We start from the raw sequence: 20,409 nt of genomic DNA on the forward strand, positions 1-20,409 counted from the left end.
GTTTAAATTATGTTAAGCATGATTGAAAGTGGCTGCCATGTTCAAAATTGTATTTGGAGAGAGGGACAGAGAGTGGCAGTTCAAGCACAAAAGCAAAATTATTTTAGGAAAGCAAGTTTAGGTCCATATTCTTTTTTTAACTCTTCATTTGCATCTGCTCAGGAGAAATGGACTACATTTCATTGGATAGCTTTCTAGAGAGTATTCCTATCTTCTCTATAGTGCATAGATTAGTGCAGCAAGCACTAATCAGCAACTCTTGTTTTTACTGGGTATTCGAGTCTATTGTAGTGCCAGGCACAAAAGCTAGGGGTAGGCAAAGTCTCTCTTACCATTATTCTTGTACAAGGAAAATATGGATGTGCAGCTTGAGATGGAAAAAAGCCCGGAGAACCTAGACAAGTACACAGGAAAAGGAGAGGAAGGGACTGAACAGGACATGCAAATTTAGAGAATTGTAAAGTCTAACAGATACGAAAAGAGAAATTTATAGTATCAAGCACTAAGAACCTGTAAAATAACAGATTTTTGTAGCACATGAAATAGACTTCCCTCTACACATGCCGTCTGTTAAAAGCTTAGCTCACATTAAAATTAGTTGCAGCTTTTGTTAAAACTCCAAATGTCAATATAATAAAGTCCTTTAAGAAAAAGAAAAAGAAAAAGGCATTACAGTGACCAAGAAGGAGAATGGCATAATTACCGACTGTAAAAATGTTAGATTGAAATGTTGAGACCAGCCCTGGAAATGCTTCAGATAATCCACTTCTCTATGCTGGATTCAGTTGATTGTATCCTGGTAGCACCCTTCTTTTTCTTCAGTTCCTTGCCTCATTCTTTAAACCTTTTATGTATGGTATGTATACAGCACATACAACCATTGCATCAGGGATTTACAGGAAACTAATTTCTAAAGTCTTGAACCTTTCCAAAGCAAGTATGTTCCATTCACTGAGTAAACCTTATGCTTCTATTTGAGTAGAGTTTTTTTAATTGTGTAAGTACATTCCATTTTCATTTTTGAGACAGCACAGTAACAATACTTTTGTTTTTAAGGGTGAAAGGATTTGGAGTTACTGTAAAGTCAAAAATATTCCATATTAATGAAATGTCCTTATTCCTAGGTGAACACTTGCCTTTTTTAAAAGAAAAACTGGACTCATTAGCATTAATATTTGTATCTAAAGGTTCATAGGCTAGCTTGTCTTTTTACTTACATCTCATAAAACTACTGGTTGCAGAGGAATTATTCCAAATTTATACATGCATCGATTGAGAAGTAAAAATCTGCCCATTTTAATTTGGAATGAATTTCCTAAAAGATTAATTAGGTGAATCATGTTAATAGAATATTTAAACAATATTACGTTCAAAGTCTGCAGGTCTGACCTTCATAACAACGGATTTTAGGGAATACCACCACCCATGCCAGGTGTACCAAACAATCCCGTTGTCTGTCTTGGCAGTGTAGGGACCGCGGTAGTACAAACCATTCAGGTTGGCAGAGTGACACCTGGTGGGAAAGTAAAGGGAAACAGCAATAAGGCCTCCTGCTGAAAAGTTATCAAGCATCTGTTATTTCTCTGCGAGTCAAAACTTATGCCATGTTGATGCCAGCCTAGTTTGACAGCTGCATGAATTTGCATTTGTGGATTCTGTGTGCGTAAACTACAGTGGTTGAATTATGGAAGAACTGCGAATGTTTTATGCTTCTTTTAACCAAAAGTGCTACTTGTTCTTTCCATGTTTTCTGACATTAATACCTCTTGGAGTTTTTCCTGCTAATTTGTTTCAGTGGAAAATTCTTCCAGAGTTGTTCAGCATGGATAACACACCATACTCTGAGAAAGAAATACTTCTGTGTTTTTCTGTTGTCCCTCCTTAAGTTTTCCAGTTACACCACATAGTATTTTGTATGACAAAACCTGAATACCACCATCAGTTTGCCTATCCACCTGTGGACTTCTATTTACAAATAGATCAATTCTGACAGCTAATTCCACGTGTACCAATTCACTGGATCACCGGAGCTGGCATTTTATTTGACTATACAAAGTTGAGGGGATTTTGTTGTTTTTTAACCGGCTGAGGCAGAAATGCAGTTATAATTTATTAAATACAGAGGTTGAAACAAAAAAAAAAAAACCCTAGCAAAATCCAAAAGGCTTGAAAAAGAAACAGCACAACCTTGATACTTGCTGGTTTCTGTGAGAAACAAGTTTAGTTCTTTATGTGACCATATGGAGAGCAAACTGGCTGTTCCTTTTGCAGCACATTATGATGAATCACCTTGGTTTATCTGACAATTCAGTATTTCATTATAAATGCTGTTAATATCTAGCTGTGGAACACCATGATGGATTCCAAAAGCAGACTTCAGAAAGTATGCAAACAGAAAACATTCCAAATAAACCTTATGAGTTTTGTTACTGGAAAATCTTAGTCTTTTTGGCTTTGCTTACACTTTATTAACAAAGTTTTGAGAACTGAGATAAAAACTATGAGAAAAACTCCACAGGAAAATTCTCATCTATATATCCTTATTTATTGCTCACAGTTTTTAAAGTCAGTTTTGATAATGTGTTAATTGAAAGTTTATAAATTGTGGACATCAAAAGTAAGTTTGTTTTTTAGACTGACAAACTTGTATCAGAGCTGACATAATCTTTCTAATCATACAAATTCTGCAATGAGCAGGCACTCTGCCTACTTTGAATCAAAACACAGATTTTATTAAAAGAATCATAAGAAGGCACACCATAATTTTGCCAACAGCAATATGAGCTAGTAAAAAGTCTTAATTAGTGCTGGGAAGCATGAATAGTGAAAATTACAGTATTTAGTATCCAACTAGATGCTGTCTGAAGTAACTGTACATACTAAATTAACAACTGGCATGTGATGGTTGATATGATGTTGTGAAAAAACATTCATTATTCACGAGTCAATAAATACTTTAAAGTTAGGTTGTGTTCCTCTTTTCAATAGGCTAATACAAAGTTTAAAACTACACTGCAATAGTTTCAAAAGTACAGCAAACTCTCAACTGTCCATGAATATTATGTATTAATTATGTGACAGGTATGGAGAGATGGGAGTTGGTTCCCTGAAGAACCCTTTGAATTCTGTCTGGATTTACTGACTCCACTGACCCCACATGAATGTAGTTATGCAGTCTCTGGGATGACTGGTGAGGCAGAAGCTTGAGTTAGTGATATCTGGCCCCAAGGTGTGGGTAACAGATCTCTGTTACCATCCAGACATGGTATAACTAAAACTGGGAGTACTGGGAGAGAATAAGTTGATGTCCAACTGGAATTGTTCACTCTCACTACTTATGAACCTACTGAGCTTTGCAATGCCCTGGGTGTTGGAAAGCTTGTGACCTGCAGGTACTACCAGAGTGAACCCAGCTCTGTGGATTTACATTCAAGATAAAAATCCCTGCTAGAGCTTTGCTTACAAAAGGGGCCATTTTTCTGCAGAAGTCCAGGATAACAAATGCTGAGCTGGAGAAAGACGGGTGACTTTAAACTAGCTCTGAGCTACTTCCATGTGGCCTCACTTGTGTCACATCCCTTGGTTTTCATATTATCTGGACTTTTCTGTATTTCATTAGTCCCGATAGCATAGAGCTGGCTATAAACAATTCCTTCATAGCTGGGAGCTCTTATGCAAACCAGCCAAGAGCACTAATTCCTTCTATATTTGCTAATCTGTGCATGACAAATATGTGTTTCTGAGTGTTTTCCTTTCTCTGCCAGTACTGTTCTTTTGAGTAGGACTTAATGATACTGACATTTTCTAGCATTTTCCAATTTTCAGTTTTATGTTAGGCTGAACATTAAAAAGTCAACAACAAAGCAGTGAAATAACATTATTAGTAACTCATTTTCATTCTCAAGCTAGACTGTCACTTTAAGAGCATGAGCTACACGACCATAATAAGAACTAGCCTAGTAGGAGTCAGCTATCTTTAGAAGTTATGTAGCACCAACTACAAGGTATAAATAACTGTCAAATTCTGCTGTGCGGCTACTTTTGCAAAGTGGTCATTCTTTTGTCCAGATCAATATAAAAAAAGTTTTTAAAAGGCAAAAAATTTATTCAGTGGTCTAAAAGTGATTAGTAATTCAGTCTGAATGAAATCCATGTCATAATATAATTTTTATGTGATTTGAGGTTCAGATATCCCTTTAAATCTATGAAAGTTCTGATTTCATGGGAAAAGCAGCTCCAACATAGTTGCCTTTCCCTTTTATATCTTAGCTTTCCTGAGAAATGCAAAAAACATTTGTCTACATGTGACTCTTAGAAAGAGTCTACATGTGACTCTTTCTAAGTCTCAAACATTCTGCTGACTGGCTATACATGCAAATATATTATTATTATTATTATTTATTAAAATAAGTAGTTAATTGTGAGTTAATAGCTACATTATATCAGCTAAGGTGGTCACAGACTACTTATGAAAACAAAATTTGGCAAATGAGGAGTTAAAAAGAGAAACAAAGGATGACACAACAGAAACAATGGAGTTGATCCAGGCTGGCACCTCTTGCCAAGTGAATTGAGATCACAGTGAGAGAGTAGTATTGCCTCCCTGAGCTGTATTTTAAACCTCTCTATTACACAGCTACATTGCAGAGTTTCTTTTTGTGGCTATATTTATCTAATTAATTACAGGAAAGAACATAGCTGATCTGTACAGGCTAAGGCTACCGGTTTTATCCTTTCTTTTTGATTTGGCATATTGCATGTAAGTAGAATTTTTAAATTCTGTTATTGAGCCCTATTTAAAAAAATCTTTCACTCAGTCCAGACATGCACACTGACAGAAACTGAGTGGACACGTTACCATCTCCATTTGGAAAGAATAACAAGAGTGAGACACTGTGAAGTGAGGTGAAAAAAATGAGTCTTGATAACCTAGCACTAGTTTAGCTTGTCAGATATTTGCAGTGCTGCCACATCTGGTCTAGAGCAACACAAGAGTGAAGTACAGCAGAGATATATCTGCAAAATCTACATGACCTACTTGTGTAAAAACTAGTTACCTCAGAGAGGCAGAATTATCTCCTCCTCACTGCCTGATAACAAAGACGACCTGTGGCAAATGCCACTATCACAGACCAGTCTGAGCTGCACAGCTGCCTGGTGCTGTCCCTTCAAAGGTAAGCCTCAGTCTTACCAGCAGTGAGATCTCTGCTAGGGGACAAGGGCACATTGCAAATAAATGAACAAACAAAATCTATCTTCTACTGTACGTTATTATTTTATGAATACACACAGAGCACAATAGTTGACTGTACCCATATAAAATCAAAATACCTGTTAAACCACCAGCCAGCCTTTTCCTCTTCAGCACAGTTCCCTTCATAGTTGTCATTATCCCTGTCTCTAGTACTGAATTTCATTCCTCGATGATCAGCCCACCATTTTACTTCAGGATGAAATCCACCAGCAAGGGAATCACCAGCTGTACCAGAGTATTCACCACAACTCATCTCATAAGAATGCTAATGAAAAATGTGAAGAAATAAAAAAAATTAAAAAAAAATTCCACATGTCAGAAAGTGAAACCACAAAGAAGAACCTACTCTGTTCCATTTGCTGCTATTTTTATGCTAAGAAATGTCATGCCATTTAAACATGATGACCTTAATAATGAAAGGCTGTAAAGATGCTTAACAGGGACAAAATTTGTCATTAACCTTATGTATAAATGACCTAATATAAAAAACATTAGGGCTAGTTTGCAGTATATATTAGCAAATTAGAACATCTTGTACCATTATTGTTGGTAATATCAAAAAAAATAGAAAAACTGCTTTTATCCATGTCTGCTAAACCAAATGATTCATATCTCTTACAGAAAGTGTGACATTAATGTATCAGAGTAAACCACTTTTATTAGGTATTTGAAAATTATAAGCATAGGGAATCTGTATGTTTATTGTTTGTCTACAGAATCCACATTTTCATTAAAACCTTTTCATTTAATATTTTTATTACCTCTTCTCCTGCAACTCTGAATCTTTCATACTGCGCAAAACGCCGTTCTCCTTCAAAATCAGTTAGATCAATTCTTAAAGTATAATTCCCTTTAAAAAAAATACAAATTATTTTAGTTAAACTAGTTAAACTATCTCACTACTTTTCAGAACTGGGCATTACAGTAGAAAATTAAAATAAAATGTTTTTATCATGAATCTCTATTACCTCAGCATAATTTATGGGATTTTATCTTTTTTCTCTATGTGTACTAAAGCATATATTGCTATTCTTTGCCTTTTTCCACCTGAGTCAGTTTAGAAAATTTCAGAATTATTCCAAGACAAATTTTCAAATGTAGGAAAAATATTGTAAAAAAAGATGGCCTTAAAGATTTTAGTACAATATTTGAGGTGGTAATGGAAGTATAGTGAAAATTGATCAATTGATCAATGTAAACTAGATTTTTATACCGAAAATAAAAGATTTATACTAGGATCACATCCTGGTGGCACTGATTTCCATATGATTTAGCTAGCTAAGCTAGTGGATAAGTTTTGTATCTGCAGCATTCTACAACAAAGCAGAAGTTAGCTTACATTGAGTGACTATTAGAAAGATGGAAATAACTTTCTACTACTGGCCTAATGAACAAGTCTGGACTAGAATTACTTCCATGTAATAGCCCACACAGCTAAAAAGCCCGGATAAAGTGTCTTGGTACAACATATACCTGTCTCTGGACTGTCAGTGATGCTGATGGAAAACGGATAGAGACAATTCTTTTAAGGTTGTCTCCTGTTCCCTGTTTCACAGGGGCTCTCAGTATGCCACTGGCCTAAATTTCGTTTTGAACCTTTTGTTAAAAAACATATATTCAAATGTGTTTTTTTCTGAAACTTAGAGAAGTCCATGCAGCCGAACAACAGAACTCGGGATTTATGGTAACAAAAAGGGGAAACAAAAAAATGGCCTGGAAAGAGTAAAGAAACAGAAACAATAAGACTATTGTTACAATGCAAATCTTACCTTGATTAGTCAAATAATGAAGATTTTTGTTTCCAAGCCAAAATTCACCATTTTTCGAAACAAAATTTCCAAAGCCTTCTTCATAGTCAGCCCAGACTCTGAAAAGGGTATCAATTACTAATTTCTCAAAAAAGCAAGTTTGTTTGGATGTTTCATAATACAATTTTAGATCACAGACTAAGTCAAAGTGGAAGGAACTTGAGGCAAGCTAGCCCAGTGTCAGTCTCAAGCCAGAATCAGCCATGAATCAGACCAGGTTGTTCAGGGCTTGTCCATTCAGACCTTCCAAGGATGGAGAGTGCACATTCTCCTTGGGCAACCGGCTGACTCTTTTCATGGTGAAAAAGCTTTTCCTTATATCCAGTCTGAACCTCTCTTGTTTCAACTTTGGTACTTTGTTTCTCATCCTCCCACTAGACACATCTGTGACGAACATTTTTACTCAAAGACATCTCAGATTGCTTACATATTAATTGCGGAAGACAATTTAGTCCTTTCCTCGTCATTAAAAGTCCTTGCTCCAAGAGTTGTTAATGCATTTGACACTGAAGTGTCCACGTGTCAAATGCACAAGTTGTCAGAAAAATATTAGAACGGATGTCTCACAGAAGACAGCCAGAACCAGAAGTGGTATCTCATCTGGAGGCTGTTCCACAGAGTAACCATTCCTCCCTTTTATCTGGGATAACAACTCACTCATGTACTTCTAAAGTTCAGATTTAGCTTAGCTCCACGTGGTTTAATGTTTCTTCACTTTGTTTCTAGTTTTAACTAAGTCTAGTACCTACCTATCAAAATTCTGGCTGCCATCAGAACGTCTCTGAAACACAGTCCAGCCCCCTCCTTCAGACATGTCACAGAACGCAAGGAATTCTCTAGGACTCTGGATTGGTTTTATTTTATAAAATCCACTTTGCTTATGGCCTTCATTGTAGATGTCTGCACAATCTGTTCATACAACATTAATTGGACACAACATTTTTAGTCCTGTACTTACTGGCAAAATCAGAAATCAAGACAATAACAGCAATCAAGTCATGTTATGCAGAAGTCACATATAAACCACACTAAAAAAATGAAATGTCTCTGCAAACACATTTCTTTGACTTTTGGGGTTTTTTTTTTGTATTTGTGTTGCTTTAAAGCTTTGCTGGGCTGTAATTATTTTGATATATCTTTGAAATAATATCTTCCCACCATGAAATATTATAATTTTTGTTTCTACTTGACGAGCGAAATAATTCCTCTAAGTGGCGTCACTTTTAATTAACAGTGGAATCATCCACATTAGAATCCTGTTACAATCATAAAACTACATGTAAGACAAGCAGTAACCTTTAAAAATAAACATGTACTGGTATGTCCAGAAAGTTCACAGAAGTGCCAGAAACAAAAGTATGGAATATCCAGTGTTAAAAACAGAAACAATTGCAAGGCCTGATTCTCCTGTCCCTTCTACCAAATAGGTGCAAAAATATACAGAATACTATGCCCAAAAAGTGCAGTGTATGTGTAAAATGATACTTTGACTTGGTACTATTCACAGTCTGGTCTGCATTGCTGTTGATGAATATCATTTGCAACAATAACAAAATTCAGAGCTCATGGAAATATTACAGCAATGTAATTGTATAATCTTATATTTTTTCCTCTAGGAATTAAGAAATGAAAGGAGTTCTTTGTTTATATGTCATCTACCATCAGGCAGACATATAATTTTCAGCATTTCTGTTTTTCCTGGATAAGGTAAAGCTGATTAACGAATTCTATGAGTTGGCTGAACTTCCAGGCCTGGTTGGAACTTCATGAACTATTATATTTCTGTTCAGTGAAAGTGTCAGTGAAGATTAGACATAGAAAATAAACACTTTATATTGAAAACAAATAGCTATGCCAGAATTTGAATAAACTCTATTAGAAAACATTATTTAAATAACAGTTGTCTTCATAGAGAATGTGTGATTGGCTTAGAGAAAATAGCTTTTCTTGTCCATTAATTTCTTAGTAGGTTAGCAAAACACAAGCATATCTTAATTTTTAGCAGGTGTATATAGTAGTGGGATTTACCCCTCAGTATCTAACTCAAATTATCCAGCTCTGTTGATATTAAAATGCTACAGCAGTTTGAGAAAATAATGCAGTATGAACAGGGAAAGGCATTTTCCAAACTCTAAAGAAAGTGAAAAAATAATGGGAGGAAAAATAATCTGAAAAGGGAGCAGGTTAGATCTGGTTTTTAGAATAACATTGTAAAAGAATAAATTGAGGCATATGCTAAGAAAGGACAAATACCTTTCAGAGAAATGTGGCTTTAATAATCTTTTCCAGTAACAAATGAGTCAGTCCTAATAATAAAAATAAAGTGTTCCAGGATGCTGAGTGCATAGATACACAGCTAAAATTTAAAGTCAGATTTACAACTGCTTTTAATTTCATTTTAATGGTGTTTTATTATATTTGATGCCTTGGGATCAAATGTTATACATATTGCTATTTCTTCCAGGAGCATAAGCACTGCAACCATATTCAAATAAGGCTATTAAAATAATAGTAGTTAAGATTTTCTAGCACTGGACAGCTAGAAACAAACACCACCTAGAACTCAGACTCCTAAATTGTATTTTCAATCTAACTATTGTTTTGGATGGTGTTTTATTATATCAAAAGTTTGCATGGTGTTTTATTATATACTGCAGCTTCTACACTGTAGAAGGAGTGGATCACCACCAGAATGTTGGTGAAATTAGAAAAACAACTTTAAACCAGTATTTTAAAAGCTGTGATGTCATGAGCTGAATCCAGCTCAGTGAAAATGTTATTAAAGTGAGATGCAGATGTCATTATGCCAGGCTTATGTGTGTAAACATGGATGTCTCAGGGACTTTAAAGATTGGAACAAAGACAGTTGCTTGTAACCCAGGCAACCATTTGAATGTATGAATCTAAACTAACCCTGTTAGATTGCTAGAACTTCTGACATTAATCAAAGAATGGTGTTTAGATATCTGTAACTCCTGATTAACATTTTTAAAATGTCTATTATTGGCTTTTATCTGTTGTATTGCTGATATTTATGCTTCATTTATTGCCCACTGATTTTTTTTTAATTATGCACTATTAATAAATCAGTAAAATTCTTAAATCCTGATGTAATTTCTACCATCTGACATTAACAATTTTACCCTGCACACCAGGTCCTGGTAAAAACAGAGCACTGTGTTTTAAACAAACATTCTACGATGAGTTTTTAAAACAGTAACTCAATAGGCCCAATTGTGCTAAAGCTTCTGGGTATCATTACAATGAATGGAAATGAAAAGAATAGCTTCATTTCTAACCTGAATACTGTCTTTTTCCTCTCAAGTCAATGACACTGTTTTCATCTTCTCTGTCACTGTACTGAATCTCTTTCTTCTCTAAGAGATGAATGATTTTTAACTGCTGTTGTTTCACACGATGTTCCAGAAGCCTCACCTGGCCCTGAAGTCGTAACTGCTCTTGAAAACATTTCTGTAAATCCTGGAGAGGACAACACATCTTATTGTAAAATGAACAAATTGCTTGTGATATTTAACATGTGACACAAAGAGCCAACCAACCAAACCATAAATAAAATTAAATTTGAATAAAACATTTTGGTCACAATTTCCCATAGGCACTATGTTGACTTCCATCTCAGTTGCTAAGTTGTTTTAAATTATTTCATATGTTACTGCATGTAATATATAAAACATACATATTATGAACACTTGGCAAAGAGGCTTTATTTTTAGTGCTACCAATCCTAACTGCAAACATGCAGTGGGGACTTTAGGGAAAAACACTATAATACAGGCCCTATCATAACAAGGCCCTATCTATCATCTTCCATGCACAGACATTGTCCATCCAGTGAAGCCTGCTACTAACATTGTGAAGGTTCTAAAGAGTTTTAAAGAAATGCAATCCACATGGATATGTTTCCGACTTCATGGTACATTTTTTGAATGCTTTTAAATTACACACTTCTTATAATAAGAATCCTAACATTGCCAACATAAATATTGTTAAGTTTTAAGCTCCTTTTTGGCATGCTAAAGTAGTCCCTAAGAAGCTGTGAGAAGAGTTAAAACAAAAGTTGAAGTCAATGTTGTGCTTTGACTTGTGTACTTAATTTTGCCATGCAGAGTGGGTGAGAAATGTGGCAATTCTGACACAGTGTTGCCTAGCACTCACTTAACCCTCAAGAGCTGGAATAACTGTTCCAAATTCTGACATGCTGAATGCATGCAGAGCAATAAATAATCGGTTTTAAATTAAAGACTATGGTAAAATAGCCAAAGTGAACAGAACTGGATGTGGAGAACTTAAATTAAAACAGTCTGTATGATTTAAAGTATATATTAAATAGATTTGATTTTACTGTGAGGGGAAAAAAGCCTTTGGAAACATGATGCATGTTTTGCATCAGTAACACTGAAATTTTATATAAGCAGCGTTTAGTAGCTTGTAAAAGAGCACAACTAGCACTATAAAGGCAAAATCAAAGGGTGACTTCCTGGAAATCTGACATATAAGATCAAATCTGCAGTAGTTCTAAATTGGTGCTACCTTATTCATAGGGAACATTATTTACATGTAATCCTGCAATATTTGCCATCCATATGGAAGAATTGATATCTCAGAACATTGTCTTATCACACTAAACTATAGAAATGCCTGCAACAGCATAGTGCTGTGCATAGTGAGGTGAACCTCAGCGGTGTCTGCATATTTCCGTTTGCATCAAGCTCAGGATTCACCCATTGTCCATAAACACTTCCAACAAATTCTTCCATTTGTCTGCAATATTTAGTTACACTGAAAAATTTGATCATAAGACTGTGCAGAACAATCCTGAAGACAGACTTCTGCCTTAAGTACTACTGAAGCGTATCAGAGACTTGCTTTAATTCATACTTAACTGCAATCTAAAATACACTGTGAAATAAAAGAATGGGGGAAAATAGACATACATAGGTGGCATAACTAGGCAGTTTGGCAGGAAAGGTGTTTGGGCTGCCCATGTCGGGCAGCTCGGCCGGCTGTAGGCGCCCAGCGCCGAGCCCCGTGCTGGCCCAGGAGCTGCCCGGCCGCCGTGGCGATGCTTGGCCACAAGGGGACGCTGCAAGGCCAGAGGCGCATTTCCCAAACACCTTTTTTAGAGGGACGCAGCAGTAATATCCCGAATGACCCACTAATATCCTGAAAGTCCTATCTTACTTAAGAACCTTCCCTTGAAAATCTTTTTTCAGTTGTTGATAGCTATACGAGATGCCTACCATATCAATCTTTTCTTCTAGCTGGAAACAAAACTATTTTCTTAATTAAAATACATGGACATACAAAGTTACTAAAGTGGCTTAGAGGGATGATATTTGACTGTATACACTGGTTAATGTGGGATATGTTACATATTGCAAAGAAAAGATGCACTATTTATTGTGCAGCCTTTCCAGGGTGGTTGTCTCAATTGTGTCTGTAGTTTTATACAACCCTTTACAAAAGCTGAATTTTCTATTTTCTGGGAATGAATTCAATAGGAGATTCAGAAGAGGCTTCCTTGGCAGGTGTCTGCAAATTGTCAGTCTAGTCCTGTGTGAATACAGAAAATTATGGAGGACTGCAGAGCTTTAGAATGAGAGAGAATGAGGTGCACAGGTAGATTGAGAAAGAGTGAATACATTAAAAAAGTATTGAAAAAAATACTTCCAGGCTCACCCTGATGAGCTAATGCTAGCTACAAAAGAAAAGCTGTCCAAAATTCCCATTTTCCCAGTCAGACTAAATATTTATTCTAATCATACTAAGTTAAGAATGATAAAGAAGCCACCATGTCACAGTTACCACTTTTACTGAGAAGGTTAGCCTTTACCAGTCTTAACTCAGTCCTCATAAGCTTGGAGAACATGGTAAAATGCCATAGGAGAGACCTGGAAATGGTGGCCCCATTGCCAGGCCCCTGCAATTTCATAGACAAGACTTCAGGTGGGCAACCTCTCTGACACGTGGCAAGATCTGAGCCACAAAGAGCTACCTTCCATTCTGGAAAGAGCAAGGGGCAGTGCATTTGAAGAGAGGTAGCTACAGGCAGCTGTGTGGGTTTCTTTCAGGTGAAAGAAACGCCTCTATCAGTTCCCCTTTCATACTGCTAAAAGCCATTCTCCTGCTGTGATTAAATTATATAGTACAGGTATAGAACTTTTGAAAAAGTGTTATCTTACCTTAGAAAAACTTGGTATCTAAATTCAGTATGACACTACATATACCACAATAAAAGGTCCAAATTAAACACAAGTCTGCAACAGGCTGTCTCTCTAAATATTAAACTTGTATTTAAAATCCATATTTTGTTATTTTTATTAAAAATTAGGAATTAATTAATAAAAATTAAAAACTAACTATAAGCTGATCCTCATCTGCTTTACAGACAATACATTCGTGGAGTGAAAAGTGATATATCTACACTACACATAGCAATTTCCTGATTTAAAAGATTTAAAGGGTTTTAAGCTCTTAATGCTTAGGAAGTGACAGTAAATTAGAAGTGACAATCAAGACATGACTAGCCATACTGAATAATTGCAGCATAAGAGAAAAAAAAAAAAAGGTTGAACAGAAATAAAGTTTTAAAGTAACCTACATATGTAAAGTACTGGTATCTGATACTGTCTCTTCTCTCCCTGACTTCAGCTTTCTCATAGATGTCTCCCTCTGTCAACTCCAGATAAATCCCATTAGACTTTGCTGCTGAGCAGCAAAACCACGGTTCTCATATTTGGAATTCCACATCTATTTTTTCCATGGGACAATCACAAGGTAACTGTAAATTCAATTGGATCAATGTGGCTTTTCGATCTTCAGTTTACCAAACTGTTTGTTCAATGTGCTGCAAAAATTTTATTCACTGGATAGTCCTTTAAAAACTATCAGAGTTAAATCAGTACACAGCTGGAGTAATAAAGAAGCAAAATGTAAATCAGGGGTCTAAATCAGGAGCTATAACATATTGCTATTTCATTTGTTAGATGTGGACCAAAGTTAAACCATTACAATGTGGAAATACTCAACAAAATGTGGATTTTACTGTGGCTGTCTCTAGTGGAAAGTGGTGCACACTGACTGAAACCAGACTGAACACAACCTGTTCTGTCTGTTTCAGTGAAGCAACTGTTTTCACTACACATTGAGAAGCAATTATCTAACAACTGCTGACAGCTCTGCTTTTGGGCACACAGTCCTACATTTAACCAGCTGCTGCAATTAATGTGCATTCACTTTCATTATTCTGTGAATTATTTAGCAGTCAGTGACCTTCCATTACAATTACTGCTACAAATTAGACTCGGAATACTTAATGAAAACTATAAAAATAGTTTTTTCCCTTGGTGCTATTTCCTATACTTTTTAGAATATAAATTAGGGCCAAAATATCACTATATTGAGATTAGTGTTTTAATGAGATTAAAAGGTGAAAACTTTGAGATGAAGTTCTGAATATTCCCAGTTTTTACTCTAGTTAGCTAAAGTCCACAATATTCAAAATGAAAACTATAATTGAATTTTAATAATTAAAAAATAGGTAAATGCATTTAACTGTGATGCATCTTTTCTCAGTAGGCCTCTGCAGAAAGAGGCACTCTTTTTCTCCACTGAGCAGAAGTGATTACAGAGTCAGGTGCTTGTCATTCTGCCTCTATAAAGCTACTTATTTGAATGAAAGTTTTCTATAAGGTAATGTAAGCCACAAACAATAGTTGAAAATTCAGCAACCACTTCCACCTAGGCAATTATGAATCAATAATTCAATCCCTTTAGTCTCTGCTATTTAGGGCCTGAATATAAAACTAGAAAGGACAGCCATGACATGCAGCTCAGGATTGGTGAGGCTAGAGGTATTTTAAACTGTGGAGTAAGTGTGATTTTACTAGGGTTTTTGTTGGAGAAACAAAATAGAGAAGGTTTTGGGAGCTTGAGGTGAAGGAATTTTGATCATTGTTTCTGTGTGTGAACTATAATGTAGTTACATGGAAACAAGTAAGAATATGAAGTTATGGATCTTCTGAAAAAGTTGTATGGCAAGTGGACAAGGTGAAAAAGGACAGAAACATTCTGCATAGCAGGTAACAGTGATCAGAAATACCACTGCTGCAGCCACTGCTTTAGGAGTTCCTGTGCTTTGCCCTTCTGTAACTATGCTGCTCAAAACTATAGGTGTTACTCTGAGTTAGCATCACCCCTGAATGGCAGTATAACAATCCTGTGTGCCTTCTGTACAATGTGTCTCCATGCACCATATTATATCTGTTTTAGGAAAGATGTATTGTCTCCTCCTTCATATCAGATCCAGTCACAAACTGACTGGATTTCTTTCTTCAGTGCCATTGCTGAGAGATTGATCTTCCATTGTAAATTTATGCATTTGTTTCCTCTTTCCTCATTGGAAACTTGTCCCCACTGAACACCATTTGAAGACATTTCCTCATTCTTTAATTTTTTTCATGAATTCTAATCTTTTCCATCAAATGTTCTGCCATCGTGTGTAGACTATGGAGGTGTGTCAGCACTGTGGAGGGGATGTGCATTGTGAGCACTATGGGGGATAAGGTGTGCAGTATTTAGAAGAAACTCTATAGAAAAATTTAATTACTAGAACTTACAGAGCTGCCAATGACATCCATCAAGCTAGCTGCAAGGATAAAATCAATCATTATCAAAATCTTCATTTTGGAAGCTGTGAAGTAGAGGAACAAAGGAAACACTAGTTAACTTAAACGCAAAAACTAAAATTTACACTTGACATCTCAAATCTTAGACATCTCAAAAGAGTCTATTTAACCTACAATTCTTTTCTTGCAAATTGTAAATATGTATATGCAGGATTCATTACAAATATCTAAAGTAGTCTGATAAAATACAGCTCCAAAAGTCAATAAAATGAGAATTTATCCTTTTACACCACTTTGCATTAGAGTTCTCCATGTATTTTACGACAGCTATTCAAGATTCAAACTCACACATTTTATTTTCAGGACAAATGCAAAAGAAACATTTAAAACAAGGTGAAAAACAGTGAAATATTCCTTGTGGATACTTTACATTTGTGAGAAAGCTTGCTGTCATAGACAAGTAATTAAAATCTGAACTGGGCTAGTTGTCCTTGATCTAAAGATTAGTGCAAATTTTGTGCACCAGGAGAGGATCAAGATAACTTTACTGTCATAGAGTCATTTGGGAGAAAAATCCAAAATAGTTATCAGCTTTTATTCTAATGGTGACAAGGATATCTTTAAACTGATAGTTACGGATACTTTGTACTGTATGACCCATAGCATTTTAAACCCCAATTTTCAATATGAAAACTATTTTATAGGTCAAACCCATCACCACTGTATCTCACTGCCTTGCAAATGTTAGCTGATAGAACTTCAAAATTGTTTTGTAAGACAGATCTGTGCTTTTCATAGAGGAGAAACCAGAGCCTCCAAACAGTAAAATATTTACACAGATTATACATAAACTATTCTGAATTAATTACTTAAACTTCTGCAAGCTATCAACTGAGGAATCTTTTATTTTCTTTTGTAACTATGACTGTTTTCATTTAGCATATGCTAACATCTAATGAAACCAGAATATGTATCTACTCTGCTTTTCCTACCACAGAGTTATTAATGAAAAGATCTCAAAGATCATCGAGTTGAACCATTAACTTAATACTGACAGGTACAGCACTAAAGCATGGCCCTAAGCAACACATCTACATTTTTTGAATGCTTTCAGGGATGGTGACACATTAAAGCATTTGTGGTTAGACAAAGTGTGAGACTTATAATAGAGATTAATGATTCAATACCAGCATGTGTTTATTGAAACACCAACTCTACGAAAATTTCCACTCATGTTTCTACAGAATTCATATAAAACATGAGTGGAACTTTGGCAGACTGTGATTTTTACAATACAAAGATAACCAAGGTGCTTATGAGAAGTATGATTTTAAGTTCGTGCAAAATTGGACAAGTCCCACTTTATTTTCTCCAATTTCTGAAAACTTCATGCAAGACTGGAAATTAGAGCCCAGACAAATCACAGATTTCAACACTTACCTATAAAACACTTATGATGCTTTTTAAAATTACAGTTATTTAAGTAATTAACATTGGTTTGGTGTTAGTTTGGTTTTTTTCACTTCTGAGGTTTCCTGGTTTGAATCATTATGTCTGAAAGCATAGTTTTGAGGCCCAAGTGTATTTGTATAAAGCTCATCACATCTCTTGCACAGGACTGACACAAAGTGTTGTGGGTATTGTGTACCCACTGATCCATGTTACATCATTCAAAAGTCTTTTTAAGTATTTTGGACATACATCTACCATTAAGCTGAAAAGCACTATACTAAGCTAATGTCTATCTCTGAAGATTCCAAAGGAATCCATTAAAAATTACCTGCAAAATGTTTATTGAGTGAAAATGTGAACTGAAAATCTTAGGCTAAGTTATTTCTATGCCATCAGTTTCTGAATTTAAAACTGCAAATTTTTCTCTCTGCTAACCAAATAAATGTTATACTGTTTGAACTAGAAACTTTATGAGAATTCAGAACAAGTTCTGATTTTGTTTGAAGGGGTAAATCCTATGAACTACAGCCTTAAAAAGTGAGTGGTAGTAGTGTGTGTGTGAGGAATCTGCAAGAACTGCTTGACAATGAATTGATTATTTAAATGTCAGAGGTTTCTGTCATGATAAAACATGCACTTTCATCTTATAACATTAGTAATTATAGCTATTACAGTCACTTCTGTTTTGAAAGCGGCTGTTGCCATCTGTTGGGATGACACTGTCTGTGACAGGAGTGACCAAAGAGTACATCTGGAGAGCCTGCAAATGATCTGTCTCTGCTAACTGCTGTTCTGAATCTTCGCATACTTTAAATATGTTTTCTAAGAGAGAAGGGACTCTATTTTCTTCACTGGAAGATTCATATTTCATATACTCTACTTCATCCCTGTTATTTTAATTATGAAACCACAGTATCCTCCCTCACATTAGCCTTAGTATTTGAACTGTTCTATGATTTCACTGTGAATGCCTGAACACCACAATCAGTCTTTAAAAAAACCCAATCTTAAATGGATTGCACAGCTTTACAACTACAGTATTCTTATTTTTTTAAAAAAAGACTTCCAAGTAAATCTTGCATACTGTTCAGAGAAACTTTGCTAGTTAAAAAAAAAAAAAAAGCAACACTATGCAGCACAATAAAGGCAGGTAAGTCCCTTACAGCATGTATGAGCTGCTATGAGCAAGCTGCACAAAAAGAATGAATGGCTGAGGAGTGTAGAGTGTATGCAGCTGGTTTAGTTTGTCATTTAGATGAAGTCACCTTTCTATTTAAGGATGCCTCTTTCTATAGAACTCTTGAGGGAAAATTCATAAGGGCTGCACTTGGGAGACAACTTAGCATGTCAGCTTTAGATCTGAACTAAAACATACTCAAAAGACATATCAAAATATAAAAATTGTCTCATAAATTTCTAAATTTGACAATTTAAATAAATTGGTGAAGATATTTAAATCCCAGAGTTTCATTTTTAAGAAAGCAAGCTGGACAGTAAACTCAAGATGGAATATTGATCATGTAGCCACTCACAATATAAGCTCACTATGAATGTAAGACAAGAGGCTTATAAAGGAGAATCTGAGAGCTCCCTCTGGCAGATCTACCAATCAGAAACAGGGAAGACTGAAACAGAGAGGACACAGGGTAAAAAAACCCACAGAGGGGCCTCTAATAGGGTAGGGGAAACCAAAATCTTTGTGCTGCTATCCTCCAAAGAAAGGGAGAAGGTCAAAAATACTAGGAAGAGACCTGAAAACTCAAGCTCTTAAAAGCTTAAAAGTGACTTAAAAGCATTTCTCTGTTTCTGTCACTGCCCAGCAGGTAGACCTAGACAAGGCAGAGGATGATCAGCAGTGCTGGTCCTGGACCCTGCACCTTTAAGCCATTTCTCATCAGTCATAAACTCCTGTAGTTTGTCTGACCCAGTTTCAGTGGCATGAGATTCACTGAGTGGGCAACTTTACAGTGACAAGAAAAGTGGTAAATAGGCTCAAGCTCCTGACATGTTCAAAGCACTTTGACACACTACCTAAATAATCAGGTTCAAACATGGAACTAATGTGGGTAATTTTTTACTTAGTTACCTGCATTTCTAAAAAAGTTTCAGTGCAGGTCGTATTAGTAACAGTTCTATGAAGGTGCACATGCATGGTCTTCAGTAACATGGAAGCCTAAATTTCTGTTCAAGGGAAGCTTAACATCTTGCTCTAGGAAAACTCCTTTGAAAGTCAGTTTCTTAAACTAATTTCTTCAGTCCTCTAAATATTTAGCCTTCTTATATAGCTATTTTCTGCTAATACACAGTTGAATAAAATCCTTCACTCAAAAAACCTGCAAAAAATTACACATTTTAATCTGTCTCAGAGGAACACGAAGAGTTAATAAGTTTTGAGAGACTTCCAAGACTTTTTTTATAACACCTGGTTGATTTAACAAAAAGAAAAAAACCACAAATATGTACAGGGGATATCCCTTTCCAGGAAAATCTTAATCTCAGACAGCAGAGATGTGGATTAATTATCACATATCATGCTAGAGTGAGAAAAACTTGGTGTTATATTTTCAGTTTCAAACACAAGCCCTTAACAGCTCGCTGAAAAAATAAATCACCTTCTGTTTTAAAGAAATTAAATTTAAGTGCAATTCTTGTGAAACCTTGAAATTTTATCCCAGGGGTTACTCATTTGCTCTTCCAAGATTACACCTGGAATATGCATTTTACAGTTGTGCAGAAATTTTTTCTCCAAAGCTATGGAATCAAAATTCTAGAAAGACATCTTTTTTTTCTCTGCACCCAGGCTTTCTTTAAAGGATACACAGATGACCAATCCTATATTCAAATTTCCCCTGAATTTGATGTTTTTTCCAAGTCTTTAAATAACAAATTACTAAATAGATTTTATGATATTAAAGAAGTTCTGCGCTATGAAATTTTAGAACCATTGTAATTGTTCTTATATTTTTTGGATTTAAGAGACAGCAAACTAGATGGAATACGGATGCCTGTTTCTGTTGGCACGGTGTCAATAAGACTTGCATAGCAAATAAATACAATAATAGTAAGAATCTGCCAAAAGGATAGAAAATTACTGGAAAGCTTTTTGTTTGATTTCTTAAAATTCAAATGATTAACCTCATGCACAGCTTTTGCTTTGTTTAAATTTGGTGGTGTTACAAAAATTGCCGTTTTCCTCATCCAAAAAACATTCATGATTTGACTCTAAAAGTAGCCTTGTTCATATAGC

The 20,409-nt window shown here is 35.5% G+C and overlaps 1 protein-coding gene across 2 annotated transcripts in view; it reads right to left on the reverse strand.

Moving 5' to 3' along the window:
• Window positions 1-968: 968 nt before the first annotated feature.
• The window catches only part of FGL1 (fibrinogen like 1), a 31,071-nt gene continuing 11,630 nt past the window's right edge, over window positions 969-20,409 (reverse strand). For both annotated transcript variants that reach the window (XM_088163471.1, XM_014873515.2), the window contains 7 exons: window positions 15,702-15,775; window positions 10,362-10,542; window positions 7,812-7,971; window positions 7,024-7,121; window positions 6,016-6,104; window positions 5,332-5,519; window positions 969-1,513 (listed from right to left, as the gene is read on the reverse strand). In XM_088163471.1, the coding sequence (XP_088019597.1) occupies window positions 1,354-1,513; window positions 5,332-5,519; window positions 6,016-6,104; window positions 7,024-7,121; window positions 7,812-7,971; window positions 10,362-10,542; window positions 15,702-15,767 (942 nt within the window). In that variant the 5' untranslated portion in view covers window positions 15,768-15,775 and the 3' untranslated portion in view covers window positions 969-1,353. The remainder of the gene's footprint in view (window positions 1,514-5,331; window positions 5,520-6,015; window positions 6,105-7,023; window positions 7,122-7,811; window positions 7,972-10,361; window positions 10,543-15,701; window positions 15,776-20,409) is intronic.

The sequence above is a fragment of the Sturnus vulgaris genome, chromosome 4 (assembly GCF_052056855.1).
Source record: "Sturnus vulgaris isolate bStuVul1 chromosome 4, bStuVul1.hap1, whole genome shotgun sequence".
Lineage (NCBI taxonomy): Eukaryota > Metazoa > Chordata > Aves > Passeriformes > Sturnidae > Sturnus > Sturnus vulgaris.